The 25,044-nt window shown below is 43.5% G+C and overlaps 1 protein-coding gene across 6 annotated transcripts in view; it reads right to left on the bottom strand.

The window, feature by feature from the left end:
- DNMBP (dynamin binding protein) overlaps positions 1 to 25,044 on the bottom strand; it is a 131,214-nt gene that overhangs the window by 10,453 nt on the left and 95,717 nt on the right. For all 6 annotated transcript variants that reach the window (XM_055252069.2, XM_055252078.2, XM_063627099.1 and 3 more), the window contains 9 exons: positions 17,366 to 17,559; positions 16,412 to 16,511; positions 11,173 to 11,320; positions 10,402 to 10,419; positions 9,754 to 9,953; positions 7,947 to 8,077; positions 6,634 to 6,738; positions 2,705 to 2,833; positions 230 to 562 (listed from right to left, as the gene is read on the bottom strand). In XM_055252069.2, coding sequence (XP_055108044.2) covers positions 230 to 562; positions 2,705 to 2,833; positions 6,634 to 6,738; positions 7,947 to 8,077; positions 9,754 to 9,953; positions 10,402 to 10,419; positions 11,173 to 11,320; positions 16,412 to 16,511; positions 17,366 to 17,559 — 1,358 coding nt within the window. The remainder of the gene's footprint in view (positions 1 to 229; positions 563 to 2,704; positions 2,834 to 6,633; positions 6,739 to 7,946; positions 8,078 to 9,753; positions 9,954 to 10,401; positions 10,420 to 11,172; positions 11,321 to 16,411; positions 16,512 to 17,365; positions 17,560 to 25,044) is intronic.

Below are 25,044 nucleotides of genomic sequence, written 5' to 3'. Positions count from 1 at the left end.
GACACTGCCTGCGGGCCAGGTTGGCTGGCTCTTCTGGGAACTGCTCAAGAGGGAAAAGGATGTTTCAGAAGCCACAGGCTTCATGACACCATCTAAGGGATCAAGAATTCCTGAGGGCTGAACTAGCGACACGTTCAGATAATTTTTCAAACCATGCTACCATTTTTCCCAGGAAAATACCAGGCAAAGGCCATAGATGACCATCCCACTGAAGGGATAAGAAACTCACCGAAAGCAGTGGCTTTAATTGCTCCAGAGCCTGGTGCACGAAGTCACAGTGGGCTTCAGCGTAGCCATGGACACAGTTAGCGAAGAGGCCCTGGGCGTACTGGTGGAACTTGGGCAGCTCATCCAGCAGCTGCGCATTCAGGGCCTCATAGTTGTTCCGGGCCGACTGCAGCTCCTCCAGAGTCTTCTTGTCCTTTAGCTTCTCTGCCCGTTCTGTACAGTTATAGAAGTCCAGGAGCTTGTCAAAGCGTTTCTGTACCAGCTTATGGGGCCCTGTAAACATGCTCAGTAACTGATTTAAGGGGGAGATGACAAGCCGCTCTGTCCTCTCCTTCTGTAGGGACGAGAAAGGCACATTGCTCAGCTGGACAGCATCCCACATTTGTGATTATCCAAGTCACTCTTAAGGCTGATTTTTTTGTGTCCTGAACCACCTACTTTGTTTCTAGTACACAAGCTAAACCCATACAGATCTACAACAGTATTCTACTAACCCATCACTAGACTCTACTTAAATACTCCACAAGACTTCTCACTAGATACTTCAATTCCCACATCAAAGAGTATGTAAAATATGCTAATCTCACTTGAGCTCCTTGAGGTGATAAATGCTAAGCTGACACTGATATGATGTGTGCATTGGAAACCAGGTGTGAAGTTTACACATTTATTATGTGTACATGTCTACACAGCTTGAATTTAACTCCAGAGTTAGTTGTTACATAAATCTGAGGTGGAATAACTTTCAAACACTCATAAACCTTTAATCAGAACCAGGTAATAAATACCCATTTTTTTTTTTTTTTTTGAGACAGAGTCTTGCTCTGTCACCCAGGCTGGAGTGCAGTGGCACAATCTCGACTCACTGCAGCCTCAGCCTCCCAAGTAGTTGGGATTACAGGGGTGAGCCACCGCACACAGCCTCCATTTTTATCTTCCAAAGAATTTTTCTCTTGGTTGGGAACAGTGGCTCACGCCCGTAATCCCAACACTTTGGGAGGCCGAGGTGGGCAGATCACTTGAGGTCAGAAGTTTGAGACCAACCTGGCAAAACCCCGTCTCTACTAAAAATACAAAAATTAGGCAGGTGTGGTGGTGTGCGCCTGTAGTCCCAGCTCCTCGGGAGGCTGAGGCAGGAGAATCGCTTGAACCTGGGAGGCAAAGGTTGCGGTGAGCCGAGATTGTGCCACTGCACTCCAGCCTGGGTGACAGAGTGAGACTCCGTCTCAAAACAAAAATAATAAATTTTTCTCTTTAATTCTTTCTAACACACAGACATTAAGGGTAAGGCAATGAATACATAAAGAACATAAACAGGTACTTAGTGGTACTTAGTAGCATCTTATTAAAAATAATGTACAATTAGAACGCCTGTCAGCTCCCCAGGTGGGCATGTCTTTTTCACCCTCAGGCCACTTATAGATCCCTACAAAACTATCAAACCCCATCCAGTTTTTTCTACAAGGGATTAAAAAATCCCATATATATGGATTTAGAATTTCTCAAGAAATTTGGTCTTCAGTACTTCAAGTAATTTTTTTTTGAGACAGAGTTTCGCTCTTGTTGCCCAGGCTGGAGTACAATGGCATGATCTCAGCTCACCATGACCTCCACCTTCCAGGTTCAAGCGATCCTCCTGCCTCAGCCTCCTGAGTAGCTGGGATTACAGGTGTGCGCCACTACATCTGGCTAATTTTGTATTTTTAGTAGAGACGGGGTTTCTCCATGTTGGTCAGGCTGGTCTCAACTCCCACCTCGGCCTCCCACAGTGCAGTGAGCCACTGTGCCCGGCCTTAAAGTAGTTTTTACCATCTCAAATCTCTTTGGTAACATATTAACTATATTCCTAAATATTTGTCTTCAAGGTTTTTTTTTTTTTCGAGGCAGAGTCTTGCTCTGTTGCCCAGGCTGGAGTACAGTGGTGCTATCTTGGTTCACTGCAACCTCCTCCTCCTGGGTTCAAGCTATTCTCTGGCCTTGGCCTCCTGAGAACCTGGGATTACAGGTGCCCGCCACCATGCCCTGCTAATTTTTGTACTTTTAGTAGCGGCAGGGTTTCACCACCTTGGCCAGGCTGGTCTTGAACTCCTGACCTTAAGTGATCTGCCTGCCTCTGCCTCTCAAAGTGCTAGGATTACAGGCATGAGCCACTGTGCCCGGACCCTCTTCAAGTATTATTCCTATAGTTGCTTTTATTTGATCAGAGTTCATTGCCTAGTTTTCCTTTGTCCTCTGAAACTAAATTAATCATAAGCTATTTTTTTTAAAAACCTGTTTGTACAGACACAGGTCCTACATTTCCCTTTAACTAATTGAAAGTCATGTTGTGAATATCAAACCCCAATATGAATATAGCTAAAGGATGACTAATATGCCTGGTGCCCAGGGCCTGTGTCCATGGAACTGACTTGTATGAGCTGATGTATTTGAGATGACCCTGGGAAGGGGGCCAACTTTTGAAGAAAAAGTTACTTACAAAGTTTGTGAAGAGCTGGTCACTGATGTAGCGATGCACCCTCTCGAACTGCTCCAGGTCCCGGTGTCCTCTCTCCATGCACACATCCCACATGCTCACAGCAGCCACCACTTTCACACATGCGGACTCCTAGAGCCAGTTAGGACAGACACAAGTCAGAACAGACAGAGCTTTCCAGCCTTTGTCATACATCATCCTGAATAGCAGTCTGGGAAAAATGAGTTCCATAATTTGAAATTTTCTCACTAGTCTGGTATTTTAGCTTTGAAATAAGCATATTTCATAAACTATGACTTATGGGGCACAGAGAATAGTCTAAGACTTTTAATTCTTAAAAAATTGTTGAGGGCTTTTATCATCTCTTTAGCATTCCCCTGTGTCCCTAATAGGGTTTCTTAATTTACCAAAAAGTAAATTATCAAATTAGAACCAAGATGATTCCTATAGGATTAGGATAATCACCATTCACCTCTCCTTCCTCAAGTCTTGGTTCATGCTGTCACCATCTCAAAGACAACTGCCCTGCCACGCTACTGATCATCACAACCTGGTTTCCCATTCCTAAGCAAAGTCCCTAAGCAAAACCATCAGTGCCTCATACATTGGTTTGATGCTTTATTTTTATAACATTTTTAGACCTTTTGTCTTTAATATTTATATCTGTACATACAAAGCCAGGGCTTCATCGGTAAGATAACCCAGGGAATGTTGCTAATTCCTCTTGAGTGGGAGATCTAATGTGAAACGTGATGTCCTCTTGTTTTCTTTTAAAGGAATGCTATAAAGTCCCCAAATATCAGCCCATATGCCAATGTAGATACCAAATTATCCAGCCAATGGCCCTCAGCTTATGTTCTCGCTGGTTTTCTCGCTGTTAGTCAATCTAATTTTATTATCGGGCATGCTTTTCATTTTGTGGCATGACAAAACTGTTCAACATTTTCTCTCAATTTCTGTCAGCAGTCAGAACCAAACTGATACTTCCATCAGATGGTTTTCAACGTTACATATATCCCAAACCAAAATGTATCAGTCACTGCTATGGAGGTGAGCCTTTTAAGGGCTGAGGGCTCAGGTATATAGTGTTACACTTTAGAAAACCTGGGGAGAAAATGGCCAACAGAGGGATATCAGCATGAGAGGGATATTAGGGGAAAGTTTTATGAAGCAGCAAGACAAAGAAACATACTCAGTAGCTGCCCCAATATTGTATGTGTTTTATTTTTCTTGAGATGGAGTCTCACTCTCACCCAGGCTGGAGTGCAATGGCATGATCTCGGCTCACTGCAACCTCCACCTCCCAGCTTCAAGCAATTCTCCTGCCTCAGCCTCCCGAGTAGCTGGGATTACAGGCGCCTACCACCACGCCCAGCTAATTTTTGTAGTTTTAGTACAGACGGGGTTTCACCATGTTGGCCAGGTTGGTCTCAAACTCCTGACCTCAGGTGATCCGCCCACCTTGGCCTCCCAAAGTGCTGGGATTACAGGCATAAGCCACTGCGCCCGGCCCTACTTACATTTTTAAAACACAAGGGTGGAAGTTGGCTATTTAAACTTAGGGGGCATCTCAAATCAGTGGGGATTACTCAATATATGATAGGCCACTGGGTAACCAGCTGGAAAAATAAATTTGAATCCCTGCTTCAAACCTGATTTACTAAAGTCCAGACAGAGCAATGTTTTAATCTTAAAACTTAAAGATTTAATTTTAAAATCTTAAAAAATGGAACGATAAAAGTACTAAAACACGAGAATTTTTAAATGCTGGAATAGCAAAGGCCTTTCTACATATGACACAAAACTAAGAAGCCATAAAATGCAAGTTTAAACTCTTATGTGGAGAAAACACTTTAAGCAAACTCAGAAGTCAACAAACTGAGGTGGGGGGAGGATATGTGCAAACCATCTCAGACAAAGGACTATTTCCTCCAATAGATACAGAGATCAACAAACTGATAAAGATGCCAGAATATAGGTAAGTCACAGAAAAATATGATATAGGCATATGAGAATATCCTCAACTCCATTCCCAATATAAGAAATGACAATTTAAACTATATTGAAATATTTTTTACCTCTCTTGCAGGCAAAGATAAAACCCACTGGTTTTGATAACACTGAGTTAGCAAGGGATATTGCTTGTGGAACTTTTCACCTTTACAACATCTCTGACATTTAACGGTAGTTGTCAAAATTTATACTGCCACATGATTTGGCTCAGAAGTACACTGGCCTTCAGACAGACTCACTCACATAGATCAGAAAATGATGTGTCCACAAGGATATTCCTTGTATGACTAGTTCTAATCTTTTGTAATTACAAGCGATTTAAATATCTGCCAACAGGGGACTAGTTAAATATATTATGACATGTCCACAGTGATACACTATGCAGTTGTAAAGAATAATGGACCAAGGCCAGGCGCGGTGGCTCATGCCTGTAATTCCAACACTTTGGGAGGCCAAGGTGGGCGGATCATGAAGTCAAGAGATCGAGACCATCCTGGCCAACATGGTGACACCCCATCTCTATTAAAAATACAAAAATTAGCTGGGTGTGGTGGCGTACGCCTCAGCTACTTGGGAGGCTGAGGCAAGAGAATCGCTTGAACCCAGGAGGCGGAGGTTGCAGTGAGCTGAGATTCTGCCACTGCACTCTAGCCTGGCAAGAGTGAGACTCTGTCTCAAAGTAAAAAAGAACAATGAGCCTCTGTGTGTATGGCTACAACATCACTTCTGAAATATGATTAAGTGTGAAACCCAAGATGCTAGTGTATCTCCCACCTACATACACACACACAAAATCTCTGATAGGAGGGAAGAACTTAGTGGGTGGTGACTGTCTCTATAGAAGGTGACAAGGTAGGAGGAATAATTATTTTTACTTAGCCCTTTGGTACCTTTAAATTTTATACCATTTTATTTAGTTTAAAAACTTTTTTTAAAAAAGTCAAGGATCCCCTTTTAAGGAAATTATTTTATATGATCAGATGTTCAGGCTGGACACGGTGGCTCATACCTGTAATCCCAGCACTTTGGGAGGCCAGTTTAAGACCAGCCTGGGCAACATAGTATAGTAAGACCTCATCTCTGCTTAAAAAAATTAGCCAGGTGCGGTGGTGTGCACCTGTGGTCCTAGCTACTGAGAAGGCTGAAGTGGGAGGATCGCTTCAACCCAGGACTTGGAGACTGCACTGAGCTATGATGGCACTATTGCACTCTGGTCTGGGTGAGAGAGAGAGACCCTGTCTCTAAAAGATCAGAGGGACAGGATTATCGAGTACACTCACAGCATCCTATATTAAATCAATAGAGAAATTAGAGACAAGAACAGAAAGGATGCTGGTCCTGGTTCTGACCTCAGGGAGGAAGCATTGCTTGAGGCAAGGAAAGACCTAGGCTCACCTGATCTCCTTGGCTTCTCTAAATCTCAAAGCTGTTTATGGCTCTAATACCTTTAGAGGCCTTATTATAGCAACTGAATATTAATAAATTGGGAGCTGAAGTGATCAGAAAGCATACCACATAGGAACATTCTCTTACTCATATTCACTGCTTGTTCTTTCTCTTGTCTACGTTTCCTGTTTACAGCTTCCTAGCTTTTGCATACAATATTTGATTTTCAAACTGGTTTTGACAAAATGAACTGTAATAAGTAAAAGAAAAATAAGGTTTGTGTGGGATGAAGGGTGATGAAGACCAAAAAGAGGGTGGAAAAGTTGGGCTGCTTTGAAATGAATATGACAACATTGATCTAAATGCTATTACTATTAAATAACCTATTGGCATCTCAACAAAAAGTATGAAGGGGCATAATAGTGATTTGAGTCCAGATTACTCAGCATTCATTAAACAATATTATTGATGAACAGGAAAAGGGACAGAATTACATTGTATGTTAGTCTAACTAGAGTGATGTTGACGCTCACCCGGATGTGCTGGAGGTAGAGAGACAGGTCTCGGATAAAAGACTTAATCAATCTTTCTTGCATTCGGAAGTTTTTTTCTGTTTCTTCAAATACTTCATCTTTTATCTGTTCAAAAATAAACAAGTGCTGTTAGCAAATGTGGACACTCCTTTAATCTTACTGGCAAAAGTAGCTTTTTTTTTTTTTTTTTTTTGTGGAGACAGTTTTGCACTTGTCGCCCAGGTTGGAGTGCAATGGCGTGATCTTGGCTCACTGCAACCTCCGCCTCCCAGATTCAAACAATTCTCCTGCCTCAGCCTCTCGCATTGCTGAGATTACAGGCTTGCACCACCATGCCCAGCTCATTTTTGTATTATTAGTAAAGACGAGGTTTCACCATGTTGGCCAGACTAGTCTCGAACTCCTGATCTCAGGTGATCCACCCCACCTTGGCCTCCCAAAGTGCTGGGATTATAGGTGTGAGCCACCACGCCTGGTCAAAAGTAGCTTTCTTAAAAACATCTTTTGTTCAAATTTTAAACCTTTAATGTTTTCCTGAATCATAGTGAATTGATTTAAACACCTGCATGTGGTTTCAAAAGACCTCCAAAATACACACAGGCCCTCCTTTAAACCTTCTTTGCAAGCCCTCTGCTCTGGCCAGGCTGCCCTCTTCACCCCAGCACTGCCATGTCTGCTGATCCTAGGACTGTTCCTCATGAGGTTCCCCTCCCTGGCAGTTCTCCCTCCCTGTGGCATGCCTGCCCCCTTCCTATAAGGCTCAGGTCAACATGACTCTTGCTCTCACTGAACTCCTGTTTTTCTAAAATACTACAGCATTTGGAGAACAAAGTACAAAACCTAGCAATGGACTATTTTCTGGCTTATATTTTCCATGAATTGTACCTTGTATATATAGTATAGCAGAATGATGTCTGGAGACTTCAGGTCAACTTTCAGCATTGCCAATAAACTTTTTCAACCCATTCAATCTCTTACACTTAACGTTTCCTTCTTTGTAACATCATGTATCCAACTAGGTGATCTCTTAAATTCCTGCTAGCTTAGTAAGTCTACAACTATAGTTTTGTCCCACTGAATCAATTATCAGCTCCTTAGAGGTGGTGAAAACTACCATAGTTATTACATGTCAACTGATCTGACCCTCTAATTTGCCTTTGTAACCAGCAGCTGGAGGGCCCCGTCTCCACCAGCTTGCAAAACCAGAGGACGTCCGAGAAAGGGAACCACGCCAATTGACACCAGGCAGGCTGTCTCATGGAGCCCTGAAAAGCTTCAAAGATGCACTAAGCCTTCCAGGATGGGGATCTCACCTGAGGAGCAAAGCCAGTGAGATGCTTCAGGTGACTGCTAACTCGGTTGGATTTCTTGATGATGGAGTGGATGTTCAGTTTGGAAATTTTCTCCATAAGGCTATCTTCATCACCCTTACGGTACTTGAGGACTAGGGAGTAAGTCAGAAAAGCACTTTCCTCAGCATGGACATACTACAAAATGAGCCATAAAATGAGATGAACACCCGAATGGGAGCTAGTGCTTGTCTTCAATGAGCTTATAACAAAATATTAATCCAAATAAATGGTTTATGGACAGACATAATATCTGAAGCACAGCAGAGAGACAATGGGCAGCCGGGAGAGGGGTCAGAGACCAGGAGGAAAACAGCAGAGGGTGTTAAGGGAAAGAACTTAAGGAAATCTGAAGTCAATGCCTGGGTCTGCCACTTAAGGTATGGTGTTAAATCAGTCATTTTACCTTGAGTCTCATTTTGCTCTTCAATAAAATGCAGAAAGCAATACTTGTAAGGCCATCTTAAATGGTGCCATACACAAATGAGATATTGATATCCAATCGTCTCCCATAGTAAAATGTTATAGAGCAGTAATTTAATTACCATGTTAAACATTAGCCACAACCTATAGAAAAGTGTAGAGATAAAAGTAGAAGGGTGGCAAGGGGAAGACTGGGAGGCAGCAAAAAGGTACACCTGGTTGTAGAAGTTGGAGACTACATCGCATTAGGAGATTTGAACCAAGGGAAAGGGCTGGATGACCAGAGAGCTTTAGAAGCCACAGTCAACATCCCATCCTAATGAGGGTGACACAGTTGAAGGCAGAGAAATGATTTTAGATAACTTTAAAGTGTGGAGAAGAATGGAAAGACAAAAAGGTTACACTGTATTACAGATATCTTGAGGATATGAATAATAAATGAGCTCAGCACAGTCACTGTGCTATATATACTCACTGAATGCTCAAGTTAGGGCCTCAAGAGACCTGATGGGTGATTCAGTGTTATGAAGGAGTGGGTGGGTGGGCAACCGACTGTTTTAGGAGGGGAAGTGAGGGACTCAACCCAGAGAGGTCACTGGGCATGGGCAGTGAAGACAGGACAAGAAAGGTGAGCAGATTAGGGTTTTCTAAAAGACAAGAAGTCCTAACTTTAGTAGAGGCAGTAAGACATCCAATTAGACACTTAGAAAAAACAAGTCTATGCATAGACTCCAGAGGAGCTCCATAAATGAGGTGAGGAGGAAACTGCCCATGCTTGAATAAAACTTCCCATCACCCAGTCTCCACTGTCTTCATATCTCTTGAGAAAGGCTCTTATTGCTATATATTTTATTACAGATGCCTTATTTCCAATATACCATACTTGTGCTTTTATCGTTACTTCTGCCTGGGCCGGGTGCAGTGGCTCACGCCTGTAATCACAGCACTTTGGGAGGCTGAGAGTTCCAGACCAGCTTGGCCAACATGGTGAAACCCTATCTTTACTAAAAATACAAAAATTAGCTGGGCATGGTGCCACATGCCTGTAATTCCAGCAACTTGGGAGGCTGAAGCAGGAGAATTGCTTGAACATGGGAGGTGGAGGTTGCAGTGAGCTGAGACAGCGCCACTGCACTCCAGCTTGGGGGACAGAGCAAGACTCTGTCTCAAAAAAAAAAAAAAAAAAAAAAAAATCGTATTTCCACCAAATTCTACCACCATTTCTTCATCACAGCCCTATTATACCTATCACCTGCCTTGTCCAACTCTAGTGAAGTAATGAATTGTTTTGAGAAGAAAAGCATTCTCAAAGGGCATACCTCCTTTTTAGCAATTATGCTGTTCTTACCCAGGTCCTTTCGCCGTTTATATTCATTAATGTTGACGTTGATTTCCTTGACCGCAAGGACTGCATTGGTTAAAGGCACTTTATCTGGGTGGGATTCTGGGGTGGAATTCAGCAACTCCATTAGCAACAGCGGGTAACGCATTACTCTCTGTACTGGTTTGATGAGGAAGGAGCCCAGGTTAATATAATTTGTGCACCCCCTGTAAGAGAAGGAAAAAAGACTTTAGCAAGCTATCAATAATATAGCGCCCAGCCTGGGCAACATCATGAGACCCCATCTTAAAAAAAATTTTTTTAACATAATAATAATGTATGCCTATGGGCAGGATTTGTTCCTAAATATTGCTCTCTGTTCTTTTACCCTACTTTCCAATTTCAGTCATTCAACATGTATTCATCTAATAAACACCAGGTACTGTTCTAGGTGCTGGGGATTTAATAGTGACCCCAAAAGTCCCCGCCCTGGTAGGAGAAGATAGGCGATAAACAGATAAGTGTTCCCTTGGGGATAAGTGCTAGGAAAGAAAACCCAGCAAAGTGAGTCTACTTCTAGGTTTGTCTATAAAGGAAGAAAATACAGTTGTTTGAAGAGTTAGGAAAAATCCACGGAAGAAATGAGCACATACATCAAGCAGCAATGGAACTTACCATTCGTTGTATAGGCTCCTACAAGGCAGTGGGCACAAAAAGAAAAGAGACAGCTTATTAGAGAATCTTGAGTTTCACATTCTTCTCAGAACATAAATCACGTGGGACAAAAAATTATGAACGTCTATGGTAACATATTTAGTCTACTAAAAAATGTTAGCCCCGGCCAGGCATGGTGGCTCACGCCTGTAATCCCAGCACTTTGGGAGGCCGAGGCAGGCGGATCACGAGGCAGGTCAGGAGTTTGAGACCAGGCTGGCCAACATGGTGAAACCCCATCTCCACTAAAAATACAAAAATTAGCCAGGTATGGTGGTGTGCGCCTGTAATTCCAGCTACTTGGGAGCCTAAGGCGGGAGAATCGCCTGAACCCAAGAGGCAGAGGTTGCAGTGAGCTAAGATTGTGCCACTGTATGCTGACCTGGGCAATGAGCTGAGACTACACCACTGCACTCTGGCCTGGGTGAGAGTGAGACTCTGTCTCAAAAAAAACCCCTGTATTTAGTCTTCTCACCTATGCTCTTGTTTATCTGGACCAAACCATCCTCTCCTGGCTGCTTTTTAACCTGATAATGCTAACCTAATACTCCATACAGATAAAACTTATTAACATGGACAAAAATACAATCAGGAAACCACTTAAGTGATATATATCATGGATATCTTATGTTTAAAATAAGATAGATGTCATCATTAAGTCCAGGCATATACACAGGTATAACTTAGAGAACTAAAGAGCTGTAATGGAAGTTAAGTGGTCAAAACTCCTACTTCAAATCTGCCAAGGAGTCTTGAAGATGCTTCTGGATCTTCTCATCCTTCTCGTAGATTTCAAGCAGCGCAATGGCCTCATCATGATTCTGGCAATAAACCTTGTATGTTCCCTCAAGCTCATCCCGGTGACCAAGAAACACAGGTCCTTTGGAATACACACAAACATACAGTGTTTTTAGTAAACTTTCTTCTCAGTATACTAAACATAAGGTACACAGCCAAACTTTAGTACCAGCTAAATCCTACCTATTACAAGAAATGATAGTAAGACTATCCATCAAATAGTAAGAAACTTCCATCTAACAGCTTAAAGTTGTAATCATTTAAAGGAAAATTTAGAAAGCCATGTCATCCATGTATGTATGTATTTATTTTATTTTATTTTTTTTCGAGACAGGGTCTCTCACTCTGTCACCCAGGCTGGAGTGCAGTGGCACAATCTCAGCCCATTGCAGACTTGACCTCCCAGACTCGGGTCGGTCCCTAGTAGCTGGGACCACGTGTGCATGCCACCATGCCCAGCTAATTTTTCGTATTTTTGGTAGAGAGGGGGTTTTGCCATGTTGCCCAGGCTCATGTATTTGTTTTAGAACACACACACACACACACACACACACACACACACGCAACTGGCCTCTGAAACAGAGCCTCCAGTCCCTTTGCAGTCGAGCCAAGTCAGGCATCTGAGAGCGTTCTCCATGTAGGGATGTAATGAGAACCCCATAAGGACCCCCTCACTTTCTTATTTTTTTTTTTTCCTGAGACGGAGTCTCTTGTTGCCCGGGCTGGAGTGCAATGGCACATCTCAGCTCACTGCAACATCCGCCTCCCTGGTTCAAGTGAGTCTTCTGCCTCAACCTCCCAAGTAGCTGGGATTACAGGCACACACCACCATACCCAGCTAATTTTTGTATTTTTGTAGAGACGGAGTTCTTCTACAGCAGCAGTTTCTAACATTTTTGTGCATAAATAAGACTGGATAAAGTCTATTACATTAAAATACCTATAATGATAAATCCCCAACTTATGATATAGTAACCTATATACTTCTTTATTATTTTTGAGGCAGGGTTTCACTCTGTTGCCCAGGCTTTACTGCAGTGGTACGATCTTGGCTCACTGCAACCTCTACTTCCCAGGCTCAAGTGATCCTCCAACCTCTGCCTCGTGAGCAGCTGGGACTACAGATGTGTGCTGCCATACCGGTTAATTTATGTAATTTTAGTAGCGACAGGGTTTTGCCATGTTGGCCAGGCTGGTCTCAAACACCTGGGCTCAAGCAATCCACCTGCCTGGGCCTCCCAAAGTGCTGGGATTACAGGTGTGAGCCCCAGCCATATGTACTTCTTTATAAGGTATTAAATAACCAAATGTAGCACTGAGTCTAACAATCCCCATACTGTCACAGCTTGAGGAGTGACACACTGGTAACATTGGCTGCCTCTGGTTGAGGGTTACTGAAATTTCAAGACATTTGTAACAACCTAATGTGACAGAAACATGTGACTTCTGTTGGTGACAAAGTCACAGCTACTACTATGTGGTTTATTCCCTACATTCATACTTTAAATAAATGCTATATTTCAGTTAAAAATTAGTAAAAAAAAAAGGAAGATGTCATTTTTTTTCCCTATCCCCAGACCCCTCTTCTAGAGCCAGTTAGGCACAGGAACAGTTCCTAAGCAAATTTCCACAGAACAATTGCCTTCAGAGCTGTGGCCTGAATGTGCAGGTCCCTGGCTTACTACGATGACTCCTCCTCTTGCCCTTCTTTCCTCCTCTCAGTGTATTTGGTGCTCCCTTCTTCAGCTCCGTGTTCCACAAAAAAGTGCTCTCATCCTTGTTCTCCTCCCTCCAATATGATACTATTTACTGCTTCCCTACAACCAACCACCCCTACCAGTTGTCCAGGCACGACCCCTCCCTCTGGGAGCCTATCATTGCTTCTGTGGAGTCACCTCTGTTCTCTCACTGTTGTGTCCCATGGAAGTCCCTGTTCTTGTGCAGAACTTTTTTTTTTTCTTTTTTTAAGACAGGGTCTCCTGGGTTGCCCAGGCTGGAGTGCGGTGGTACAATCTTGGCTCACTGCACCCTCCACCTCCTGGGCTCAAGTGATCCTCCCACCTCAGCCTCCTGAGTAGCTGGGACACCACCACGCCTGCTAATTTTTGCATTTTTTGGTAGACAGGGTTTCAGCACGTTGGTCAGGCTGGTCACAAACTCTTGGGCTCAAGTGATCCACCTGCCTCGGCCCTTCCAAAGCGCTGGGATAACGGGCGTTGAGTCACCACGCCTGGCCTAAAAAGTTTCTACTTAAATTATTTTCCTTAATGTATAACTCCTTTCTGTAAGAGAAACTTAATTTTTTTCATATCACCTCACACTGCCCTTTCTCACTGGAAGCCTTCCTTTTTTCTTTTTTCTTTCTTTTTTTTTTTTTAGACGGAGTCTCGCTGTGTCGCCCAGGCTGGAGTGCAGTGGCATGATCTCAGCTCACTGCAACCTCTGCCTCCTGAGTTCAAGCGATTCTCCTGCCTCAGTCTCCTGAGTAGCTGGCATCACAGGCATGCGCCACCACGCCTGGCTCATTTTTGTATTTTTAGTAGAGACAGGGTTACACCATGTTGGCCAGGATGGTCTCAAACTCCTGATCTCAGGTGATCTGCCCGTCTCAGCCTCCCAAAGTGCTGGGATTACTGGTGTGAACCACCGCACCTGGCTGCCTCCCTTTAAAAAAAAAAAAATTGTTGGCTGGACGTGGTGGCTCAAGCCTGTAATCCCAGCACTTTGGGAGGCCAAGGTGGGTGGATCCCCTGAGGTCAGGAGTTTGAGACCAGCCTGGCCAACAGGGCAAAATCCCGTCTCTACTAAAAATACAAAAATGAGCCGGGCATGGTGGCAGGTGCCTGTAATCCCAGCTACTCGGGAGACTGAGGCAGGAGAATCGTTTGAACCCAGGAGGCAGAGGTTGTAGTGAGCAGAGGTCGTGCCACTGCACTCCAGCCTGGGCACAGAGCGAGATTCTGTCTAAAAAAAAATTGTTTTGAGACAAGGTCTCACTCCATATCCTAGACTGGAGTGCAGTGTCATGACCATTGCCCACTGCAGCCTTCAACACCTGGGCTCAAGCAATCCTCCTGCCTCAGTCTCTCAAGTACCTGGGACTACAGGTATGTGCTACCACACCTGGGTAATTTTTGTTTGTTTTTTGTAGAAACGAGGTCTCACTATGTTGCCCAGGCTGGGCCTGAACTCCTGGCCTCAAGCAATCCTCCTGCCTTGGCCTCCCAAACTACTGAAATTACAGGCATGAGCCACTGCACCTGGCCAGAAACATGAACCACGAACCATGCTACAACATCCCAGAGCTGTTTCCTCCTCCCTTCAGGGGGCAGAACCCTGATTTTGTTCCTGTGTCCGTTTTTCTCCCAGGTGAGTCAGGTAAATTCCATCTAGTGTAAGCCAGCGTCATGACCCATTCCCCTTTCTAGCCATCAGTTTAGCTGCATGCATGTCACCCACTTCTGGCCAACGAGAAATAAGGTATCTGATCAGGGAGCTCTGGAAAAGGTTTGCAAACTCTTAAAATGACACAGGGGTCACTCCTTCCTTCTGCTGGATGCTGTTGTGTATAGTGTCATGGCTGGAACTGGGGTAGCCTCTTGTAATTAGGATTCCAATAAAGCAGCAAAATGATAGGATGTCCCCTCCCACACTGTGCCAGGGCTGGTCTGTATGACCCACAGAATATGACAGAAGTGATGCTGTGTCATGTTCAAGATCAGGTTATTAGAAGACTCTGTGGCTCCTGTCTCAGGCGTGCTTGCTCCTGCATGCTCTCTCTCCTTCTGTCTCTCGCTCTCTCACAGGTCACTCTAGGTGACTCATGATTCATGCCACGTCATGAGGAAAGCCCAGGGAGAGGCTCGTGTGGCAAGAAACTGAGGCCTGAAGAGCTGAGTGAGCTTTCCTGGAAGCAGATCCCTGAGCCCCAGATGACGGCAGTCCAGGCCAACAACTGACTCCAACCTCATGAGACCCTGGGCCAGAACCACCCAGCGGAGCCACCTCCAGACTCCTGACCTACAGAAGCAGCGAGGTAATACATGTTTAATGTTTTCAGCTGCGAAGTTTCGGTGCAATTGTTAAATAGCAATGGATAACCAATAAGTTCCCTTGTTTATAAGAACTAGATGAATGTTTTAAAAACATTTTGACAATGTCCTACATAAATGTATTTTAAATTATGACTCAGTACACATATATGTGAAATGAAAATAAAAGTTTCAGCCAGATGTGGTGGCTCACACCTGTAAACCCAGCACTGTGGGAGGCCGAGGTGGGTGGATCGCTTGAGCCCAGGAGTTTGAAACCAGCCTGGGCAACATGGCAAAACTCCATCTCTACAAAAAAAAATTACAAAAATTAGCTGGGCATGATGGCACATGCCTGTATTCCCAGCTACATGGGGGACCAAGGTAGGGAGGATGACTTGAGGCTGGGAGGTTGAGGCTGCAGTGAGCTGAATTCACACCACTGCACTCCAACCTGGGCGACAGTGTAAAAATCCTGTGTCAAAGAAACAGGTAAGTTTCAAAAATTGTTAGTTAAACTTACAGTGCCTTCTGATATATATATATATATTTTTTTCCTTGAGACCAAGTCTTGCTCTGTATCCCAGGCGGTGGTGTAGTGGCTCGTGGCACGATTTCAGCTCACTGCAGCCTCAACCTCCTAGACTCAAGCAATCCTCTCACCTTGGTCTCCCAAGTAGCTGGGATTACAGGAGCCCATGACCACGCCCAGCTCTATTTTCAGTAGAGACAGGGTTTCACCATGTTGGCCAGGCTGATCTCAAACTCCTGACCTCAGGTGATCCTCTTGCCATGGCCTCCCAAAGTGCTGGGATTACAGGTGTGAGCCACTGTGCCTGGCCGCATTCTGATATTTTATTGAAAAGTAAGTTGATCTCATGACCCAGTAATGGGCTGCAACCGTTAGTGTGGAAAAAACGTTGTACTGTATGACATCCAAAACTACTTCTATTGCTAACATCCTATATTACCCCAAAGTAGGCTGAGACAGAAGGAAAGCAGAGGACAAGTAACCTCTGGACTAAGTACCTACACCTGTATCTTCCCGGCAGCATAGTTACTCAGTATCAGGAAGGCCCCTTCCTCCTGCCCATGAAGTTTTTTTTAAAAAGCTGCTTCTGAAACAACACAGGAGCTCATACCTACAGCATCGCTGATTTCCAGAGCAGCCAATAATTGCTTCGAGACCTTAATCACCATCTGCATATTTCCAAAAAGTCCCTCAAAATCAAAGTTTGGTACCTGAGAAAAGGAAACAAAACATAAAGATGCACAGAAATGAGCTTAATGGCATTTCAATCATCTTAGGAACAGCTCTTCAAGAATTGTAGAAAAATTGCTCAAGGTCACTTTCTTCACTCACTTTCACGAAGTTTCCAGACTAGAAATACCCAACATTATCTTTAGTGTCATCCTTTGTCCTTGATCCAACTATTCTCTGCCACCCCCACCAGCACTTTAGTAATAATGGAACCAATTTGGTCTACAAATCCACTGGGATACAAATTCTCACCCACAACCAACATCCCGTAGCACTGCCTACCTGCTGCAGAAGTACTTGGGAGTGAATGCTCCAAGGGTGTAAACCCAAGCCCAGCCCAGCTAGTCAAGTTACAAGCAATAAGGACTATAAATACTGGGACATTGTTACCCTTTTCTTACTACCTCCAGCATCTAGAAAAGTTCCTAGCTTACTCACATGTTAGTAAGGGTTTCCTGGATAAACTCTATATGAACAGGTACTAGAGTCATGTAACTGCTCACCCCCAGGCTTTGTTACATCATCACTCAGCCTTCCAGCAGGGCCATGATTCAGACTCCCTGGAACTGTTTTCAGGAGCCACAGAAACAGGAAGTGTCCTGGGAGTGACTGCAGTGTCTGGTAGGTTAACAGTAGACTTGACAAGTGAAAGGATGCTGAAGGCTTAGCTGATGACACACGTTATGTTGAGGCCCTTGATTAAGAGCAGCAGCACTCACAGTCACAGTTTCTATTTCAAATCCAATAAATCTGTGGTGAAAGCTCCTATATCCTAATGCTTCTGGCCTGGAGGACCATATTCAAGGTCAAACTAACTCTGTCTCCCAGTCCCCACCTGTGCCTGCTGCAGGGGTACCATGATCCGCTCAATACACATTTCCAGATCCCGAATGTAGTCTCTTTCTGTCTGAAGAAGTTCTTCTATGACCTTGGCTCTCTTCTCTAGCATCCTCTGCTCTGGATTTTCGGTGGACACAGACCCAGAAGGGGCCACCAGTGATGAAGACTGGGAGGAGAGGAGCGTCATTTCTAGAAGGGAAAAGGGAACTGGTTAGCAGCTCTGGGTGTAAAAGCAGCACCCTTCCACAGTTTGAGGCAAACAGAACCCCTTCCTTGAGAACCAAAGGTCTCACTACTGTCAATCCTCAGGAAATCAGATCGCACATGTCAGTTGTAAATAGGGACAGCTGAAGTGCTTAGAAAGCCATCACTGCAGAGAGAACTCCAACCTGTGCAATACCATTTTGAGAATGTGTCCTGAAAAGAAGTAGCTAGCCCACTTCGAGTGAACAAAGCATGTCTACAAGCTCCTTGCAAAAGAGGTTAGAGGGGTCTGACCTTATAAAGACTTGCTTTCACTTAATCAGATATAAAACATGGTCTATGATCAAAGCACCAGAAATAACAAGCTGGAAGTTCAAAATACAGATGTAGCACATTAAACAGAATATTATGGGGAACACAGAACAATGCCAACTAAGGGTAAAATAAAAAATAAATTATCAATCTGAGATCTGGATAATTACAGGACCTATCATTTTCTAGTCACTGTAATGGTAGGTCAACATTAGCATATAATGAAATAGGTAAAAAAAAATTATTTAGATTTTCCCTATGAAAAGCTTAACCAAAACTCACAAGCAGGTTTTGTTACCTCAAATGTCCTAGTAGATACAAACTTACTATAAACATGAAGCTTATCAATAGTATTTTCAAGTATAAGAATCTCTACGAACTAAACTGCATTATTCTAAAAAACAAATATGTATCCTGTCATTAGCTTTTACAATTATCTGACTATTACTTAGATACTTAGGATGAGAGAGTTATTTATAAACATGGAACAGCATTTGTTCACCTGAAATGAGCATTAAACATGGTAATAAACAATGGAAAAGAACAGCAGTGAAACAATCAGCCTCTGCTTAGTCTATCAAATTCTTTACGATCCAATTAAACAACTACAAATTTCGTATGTAAATATACTAGTAAGTCTGAGTACAATTACAGGAATATTTTAACCCAGATTTAAGAAGCAAAAACACAAGTGTTCAAACTACTTATGGAAAGTCGGCCTTCACAGCAGATTTTATTCTCCAAAAAATTTTCTACACTGCTTTCTCTCAGAAGTTAGGAATTCTGGGACTGGTGCAGTGGCTCACGCCCATGATCCCAGCACTTTGGGAGGCCAAGGCTGGTGGATCACTTGAGGTCAGGAGTTCGAGACCAGCCTGGCCAACATGGCGAGCTCTCATCTCTACTAAATAAAAATACAAAAATGCTAAGCATAGTGGCACACACCTGTGATCCCAGCTACTTGGGAGGCTGAGGCATGAGAATCACTTGAACCCAGGAGGCAGAGGTTGCAGCGACACGAGATAGTGCCATTATTGCACTCCAGACTGGGTGACAGAGAAAGACCCTGTCTCAAAAAAAAAGTAATTTCAGTGTTTTAGAATACAACCCAAATTCTGGTTTCTAGATGCCATTCTCCACTAAAAGGAGGCAGGGTTCTTTGGAGAAATGGCTAATTCCAGGGCTGGGGCAGAGAAGGTATAGCTGAGCCTGAAATGTGGCAGAAAGTGAAGAAGTACTCAACAACATGGTAGGGATAGGTCAAAGGGCACAGAGGCCAGCTTGAAGGGGCTGCCACTGGCCAATCTGGCACAATTTGAGTATAAATGAAAAAGCACAACAATGGATTATTCCACTGAATAAAATAAGAATCTGCAAGTTCATATTGATAATATATAAGTACATAAATAAATGGGGGAGAAGAGAAAGCTCTTTGTTGTGGTAGAATGTCAGCTGATAAAAGAATAATGGAGTCAGCAAATCACCATTTTAGGCCAAGTGTGGTAGCTCATGCCTATAATCTCAGCACTTTGGGAGGCCGAGGTGGGTAGATCACTTGAGCTTGGAGTTCAAGACCAGCCTGGGTAACATGGTGAAACCTCATCTCTACAAAAAATACAAAAATTAGCAGGGCATGGACTGGCACACACCTATAGTCCCAGCTACTCAGGAGGCTGAGGTGGGAGGATGGCTTGAGCCTGGGTGGCAGAGGTTGCAGTAAGCTGAGATTATGTCACTGCACTCCAGCCTGAGTAAAAAAAAAAAATCCGGCCAGGTGCAGTGGCTCACATCTGTAATCCCCGCACTTTGGGAGGCTGAGGCTGAGGCTGAGGCGGACAGATCACCTGAGGTCAGAAGTTCGAGACCAGCCTGACCAACATGGTGAAACCCCATCTCTACTAAAAATACAAAAATTTGTATTTTGCCTGTAATTCCAGCTATTCAGGAGGCTAAGGCAGAGGTTGCAGTGAGCCGAGATTGCACCACTGCACTCCAGCCTGGGAGAACAGAGCAAGACTCCATCTCAAAAAAAAAATCCATGTTCATACAAAATACACACTGAAGCTTACTAAGGGGCACAATATATACAATGTACTCTTAGTTCATTAAAAAAAAACTGCCTGTGGAGAGTGGGGATTGAGAGAATGAGCTAAAAACAGCAAAATGTTAAATATGTGTGAATTTGTATAAAATGTATACAGGAGTTTCATTGTACTATTGCAATTTTCTGTATATTTGATATTATTCAAAATAAAACTTAAGACATAACAGAAAAAGCTCTTTCTTGAATTTTTTGGTAGAATGAATGGCAAAACTTGAAGCATAACCCTCATTTCATCAGTGTTTGATTATGATTCTAAATTCATTGTGTTACATGTAAAATTTATTTCTAATAGCCTTGTTTTAAATTTTCTTTGTGATCTCAAAGCAACAGACTTTCAATCCCAAATATGGTCTCATTAGTGCCAAGTTGAGAATAGAAACTCATTTTAAATACAAGACTAAAAAGCTCTGGAGAGGGAGAACATTTACTGAATTCCTATCACATGCCAGTTACTTTACAGATTATATCCCTGAACTCATTTAATACTCCCATCAGAATTTTTAAGTAGGTATTATTACTCCCGTTTAATAGGTAAGAAAATCCAGGCTTGGAGAGGCTGACAAACTTGTCTGAGGTTATATAGTGAGTAAATGGCAGTTGTGGATTTAGAACCTAAATATATTTAAATCCAAATCCTGTGCAATTAATCCTGCACCATTTGGTTTCCCTGGCCTGGAATCTCAATGAGAAAAGATCAGGGGCTTATTTGCTTCAAATCTTAAAAACTCCCTGGAAACCACTGTGTACTCTCCTGAGAATCAAAATTCTACTAATTATAGTAGTTGAAAACACAAAGTACCAGCAAGCACTTACTCATCAATCAGAAGCCAGCCAGCCTATGTATTAGATTTTTATTTCTTTAAAATGGAGAAAAACAGTAACAATTCTTTTAAACTACCAGCATGCCTTCCCCCGCACCCCCACCCCCCGAAAATGGGGTTTATAAACTCTTGAGCAGCCTTTAAAACCGCAAACATTTTGGTGTGATTAAAAACCCATGTGGGATGTTTTCACTAAATTGCAGTTTCCTGGACACCATCCCTGGGATTCAGATTCAGCAAATCTGGGTGGGACCGGGGTATCCGCAATTTTAATAAAACCCTAGGTGTTTCTTTCCCTCCTCTTTCTCTTCCTCTCTCTTTAAAGGAGGGGGCTATTACCCAGACTGGTTTCAAACTCCTGGGGCTCTCAAGCGATCCTCCCACCTCAGCCTCCCAAGTAGCTGGGACTACAGGCATGTGTCACTGCTCCCTGGCAACCCAAGGTATTTCTGAAGACACAGGTGACCTTCAGGTGCCACAAACATTTATTAACACTCAGAGTTTTCAAAGATTAAGTCAAATTTTAAAGTCTGGCTTGAAATGACTAAGTATAAAAACTTTTTCCTTTATGCCACATATATTCTAATAAAAATATCTGCTCTAAAATTTTAGTATCTGGGCCACGCATGGTGGCTCATGCCTGTAATCCTAGCGCTTTGGGAGTCTGAGGTGGGAGGACTGCTGGAGCCCAGGAGTTCAAGACCAGCCTGGGCAATATAGTGGGACACCCGTCTCTAAAAAAATTAAATTTTTAGTATCCCGGACAACAAAGCGGGAGAAGGCGGCCTTCACCCTCAGCCAGCTGTGGTGGAAAAAGAAGCTTTGAATCTTGCACTTCCCCACTATGTAGCTGGGGAGCCCTGGAAATGTCCACTTTTATCTCCTGGCCTCAATTTCCCAATCTATAAAATGAGGATAATAATACTTGCTTTGCAGAGTAGTTGAGGGAGTTAAACAAGGTAATAACGCAACAAACGTTAGTCCTTTTCCCACAATGGGCCCGAATATGTCATCTGCACCTGATAGATGGTAAATGCACTTGGTAAAATGTACCAAGCAGAGAAGTGCCCTGTGCAGACTCTAAAATTCCACTTTTCTATGAGAACAATAAAATGTGCAGACGAGCTCTTATTTTCTTCCTAGGATAGCCCTGCAGGTGTTAAAGGAGCTGGGACTGTTGCACAAATTTACTTCCTGTGATAAAACAATTAGTTGTGGGGTTCCTTCAGTGATTGCGGCTTACCCCCAACTCCAAGTCCTGACTCCATTCCTTCTCAAGACACCCCCAACGCTTTCTGGTTAGTACATTATCACCAGGCTCACTTCCTAAAGTTCGAAGGAAGGGAGGCATTAGCCCACGGCTTCCCACAACTCCATCACACACACTTCAGAGTTAAAGAGCAGAGCCATGCACACTTCCCTTGCCTCAGAAAGCTGGCTCTATCTTTAATGGGGAAATTTTTGAGCTCCCGGTCAGATCCCAGGTGCCCTTGAGCAGGGACGAAGAGGCTGCCTGTTCCACTTCCTTCTGTGCTGGCTCCCATACCCCAGGACCTACCTGCAGTGCCCAGAGTTGGCTGTGTGTGGAGGTGTGGGCCTGAGGGTAAGCAGGCAGGGCAGAATCTTCCCAGAGCTCTGGAATGCTCCACAACCCCCTAAACTCCTTTGAATAGGGTAGGCATTTCCCCCAGGCTCCCCACATTTACATATGAATCGCACAAGTCACCCGGGCTATCACAGCAGGGCTCGTCCTAAAGGATGGAGCTGGAACCCTAAGCGTACTGGACTGAGAAGTGCACCAGCGGGCCCAGCAGTACCTGGATCAACACTTTCCTTTCTATTTGGTTTCCTTTCCTAGTCCTAAAACCCTCGAAATTCCACCTCTGGAGTTTGAATCTAAGATTATTACCTCTTCCTTTTCTTCCCCATGCTAAGCCTTTTTGTTGTTGCTTTGCGTGGGAAATGGGGAATGCCCTTTTGAGGAAAGAATTCCAAAGGCCCAGCCGTCTCTTGTGATGAGACAAAACTGTAAAGTGGGCAGCAGTTGCCTGTTTAGTCTGCCCCTGGGCCTCCTTCTGCAGTCTTTCACCCAGAGCTTAGCCAAGGGACCCCAAACCTCCCCCTCCTTTAGGCAATGAACCCTAAAGCCATCACAGAGCAGATTTCAGCTGGGTGGTCCCAGGACAGCAAGAACAGGGATGGCAGGAGTGATTCACAGGAACTGGGAGTCCCGCTCACATCTTCCAAACATTTACACTTAAATGAACCAGGGAGAAGAAAGGCACACAACAATATGCCACAATTTTTTAAGAAAATGCACAATTTTGTAAGAAAATGGAGAACAGGGAAAAGAGACGAAAGAAAGGAAAATCTGCAAAAACCCATACATATTTCTATATAAACATATAGGCTGGGCGCGGTGGCTCACGTGAGGCCTGTAATCCCAGTACCTTGGGAGGCCGAGACGGGCGGATCACCTGAGGTCAGGAGTTTAAGACCAGCCTGTCAACATGGTGAAACCCCATCTCTACTAATGATACAAAAAAATTAGCCTGGTGTGGTGGCACACGCTTGTAATCCCAGCTACTTGGGAGGCTGAGGCAGGAAAATTGCTTGAACCCGGGAGGTAGAGGCTGCAGTGAGCCGAGATCACGCCATTGCACTCCAGCCTGGGCAACAAGTGTGAAACTCTGTCTCAAAAAAGAAAAAAAAATATATATATATATATACACACACACACATATATATACATATATATACACATATATACATATATACACATATATACACACATATATACATATATATGTATATATATATATATATATATATATATATATATATATAAAATTATGTAAGTGTACAGAAAAAGGTCTGGAAGGAAAACACATGAAATTCATCCCAGAGTTTGTCTCAGGAAAGGACCTAGGATTTGGGGTAGAAGTTGAGATCAATGGGGACTCAAGCTTAACTGATACTTTTTAACCTCACAGGAACAAAATAATTAAAAAAAAACCAAAAGTCATACTGGCTGAGCACAGTGGCTCATGACTGTAATTCCAGCATTTTGGGAGACAGAGGCAGGAGGATCACTTGAAACCAGGAGTTCGAGACCAGCCTGGGCAACATAGTGAGACCCTCAGTCTCTACAAAACAAACAACAAACAAAATTAGCTGGGCGTGGTAGCACCTGCCTGTAGTTCCAGGTACTCCAAAGGCTGAAGTGGGAGGATCACCTGAGCCTGCGAGGTTGAGGTTGCAGTGAGCTGTGATAGCTCCACTGCACACCAGCCTGGACAACAGAGTGAGACCCTGTGTCAAAAAGAAAAGAAAACAAATATTTATATGGCACTACGTGTGTCATGCACTGTTCTAGGTATTTTACAAATATTAATTTAGCTTCATAACTCCCTATTATTGTCCCCAATTTACTGATGAGGAAGGAAGAAAAATTAAGTAACTGCCCCAGTAAGTAGAAGAGCTGAGATCTGAACCTACCTTGGCTCCAGAGTCTATGCTCTTGACCAATAGCTATTCTGTCTCCAGTTTTTTCCCAGGCAGGCAAACCATATGCATTCTAACCTGGAATTCCACTTTTGGGTTTTGGTAGCCATCTGGTAGCTAATAACAAAGTGGCGCAATTCTAGAGCACAATTTAACCTGATATTTAGAGCCACAATTTGCCCGCAATAAGACTGTGAACAATGATACATTTAAGCATATTTGCACATATTAATATGATTGCATTTATAAAACGCCACCCAATATAACATAAATTATAAATCCCTTAGACAGGCTGGGCGCAGTGGCTCATGCCTGTAATCCTAGCACTTTGGGAAGCCAAGGCAGGTGGATCACCTGAGGTGAGGAGTTCGAGACCAGCCTGGCCAACATGGTGAAACTCTGCCTCTACTAACATTACAAAGATTAGTTGGGCATGGTGGCGTGTGCCTGTAATCCCAGCTACCCAGGAGGCTGAGGCAGGAGAATCGCTGGAACCTGGGAGGCGGAGGCTGCACCTCCAGCCTGGGCAACAGAGCGAGACTCTGTCTCAAAATAAAAGAATAAATAAGTAAATCCCTCAGACAGAATCTAACCTAGTTGTGTCATACACAGCAAATATGCAACAGTATTCCAGGTAATTTATGGCAGAAATTATGTGAAATGAAGGGAAAGGCCAATTTTATCAAGTCCTTTCATTTTAAAAGTTAAAATCGAGGGCAAAGAGGGATA

The sequence above is a fragment of the Symphalangus syndactylus genome, chromosome 2, assembly GCF_028878055.3.
Source record: "Symphalangus syndactylus isolate Jambi chromosome 2, NHGRI_mSymSyn1-v2.1_pri, whole genome shotgun sequence".
Lineage (NCBI taxonomy): Eukaryota > Metazoa > Chordata > Mammalia > Primates > Hylobatidae > Symphalangus > Symphalangus syndactylus.
Note: the sequence above shows the minus strand (reverse complement) of the source record. Positions and strands in the feature narration are given on the sequence as shown.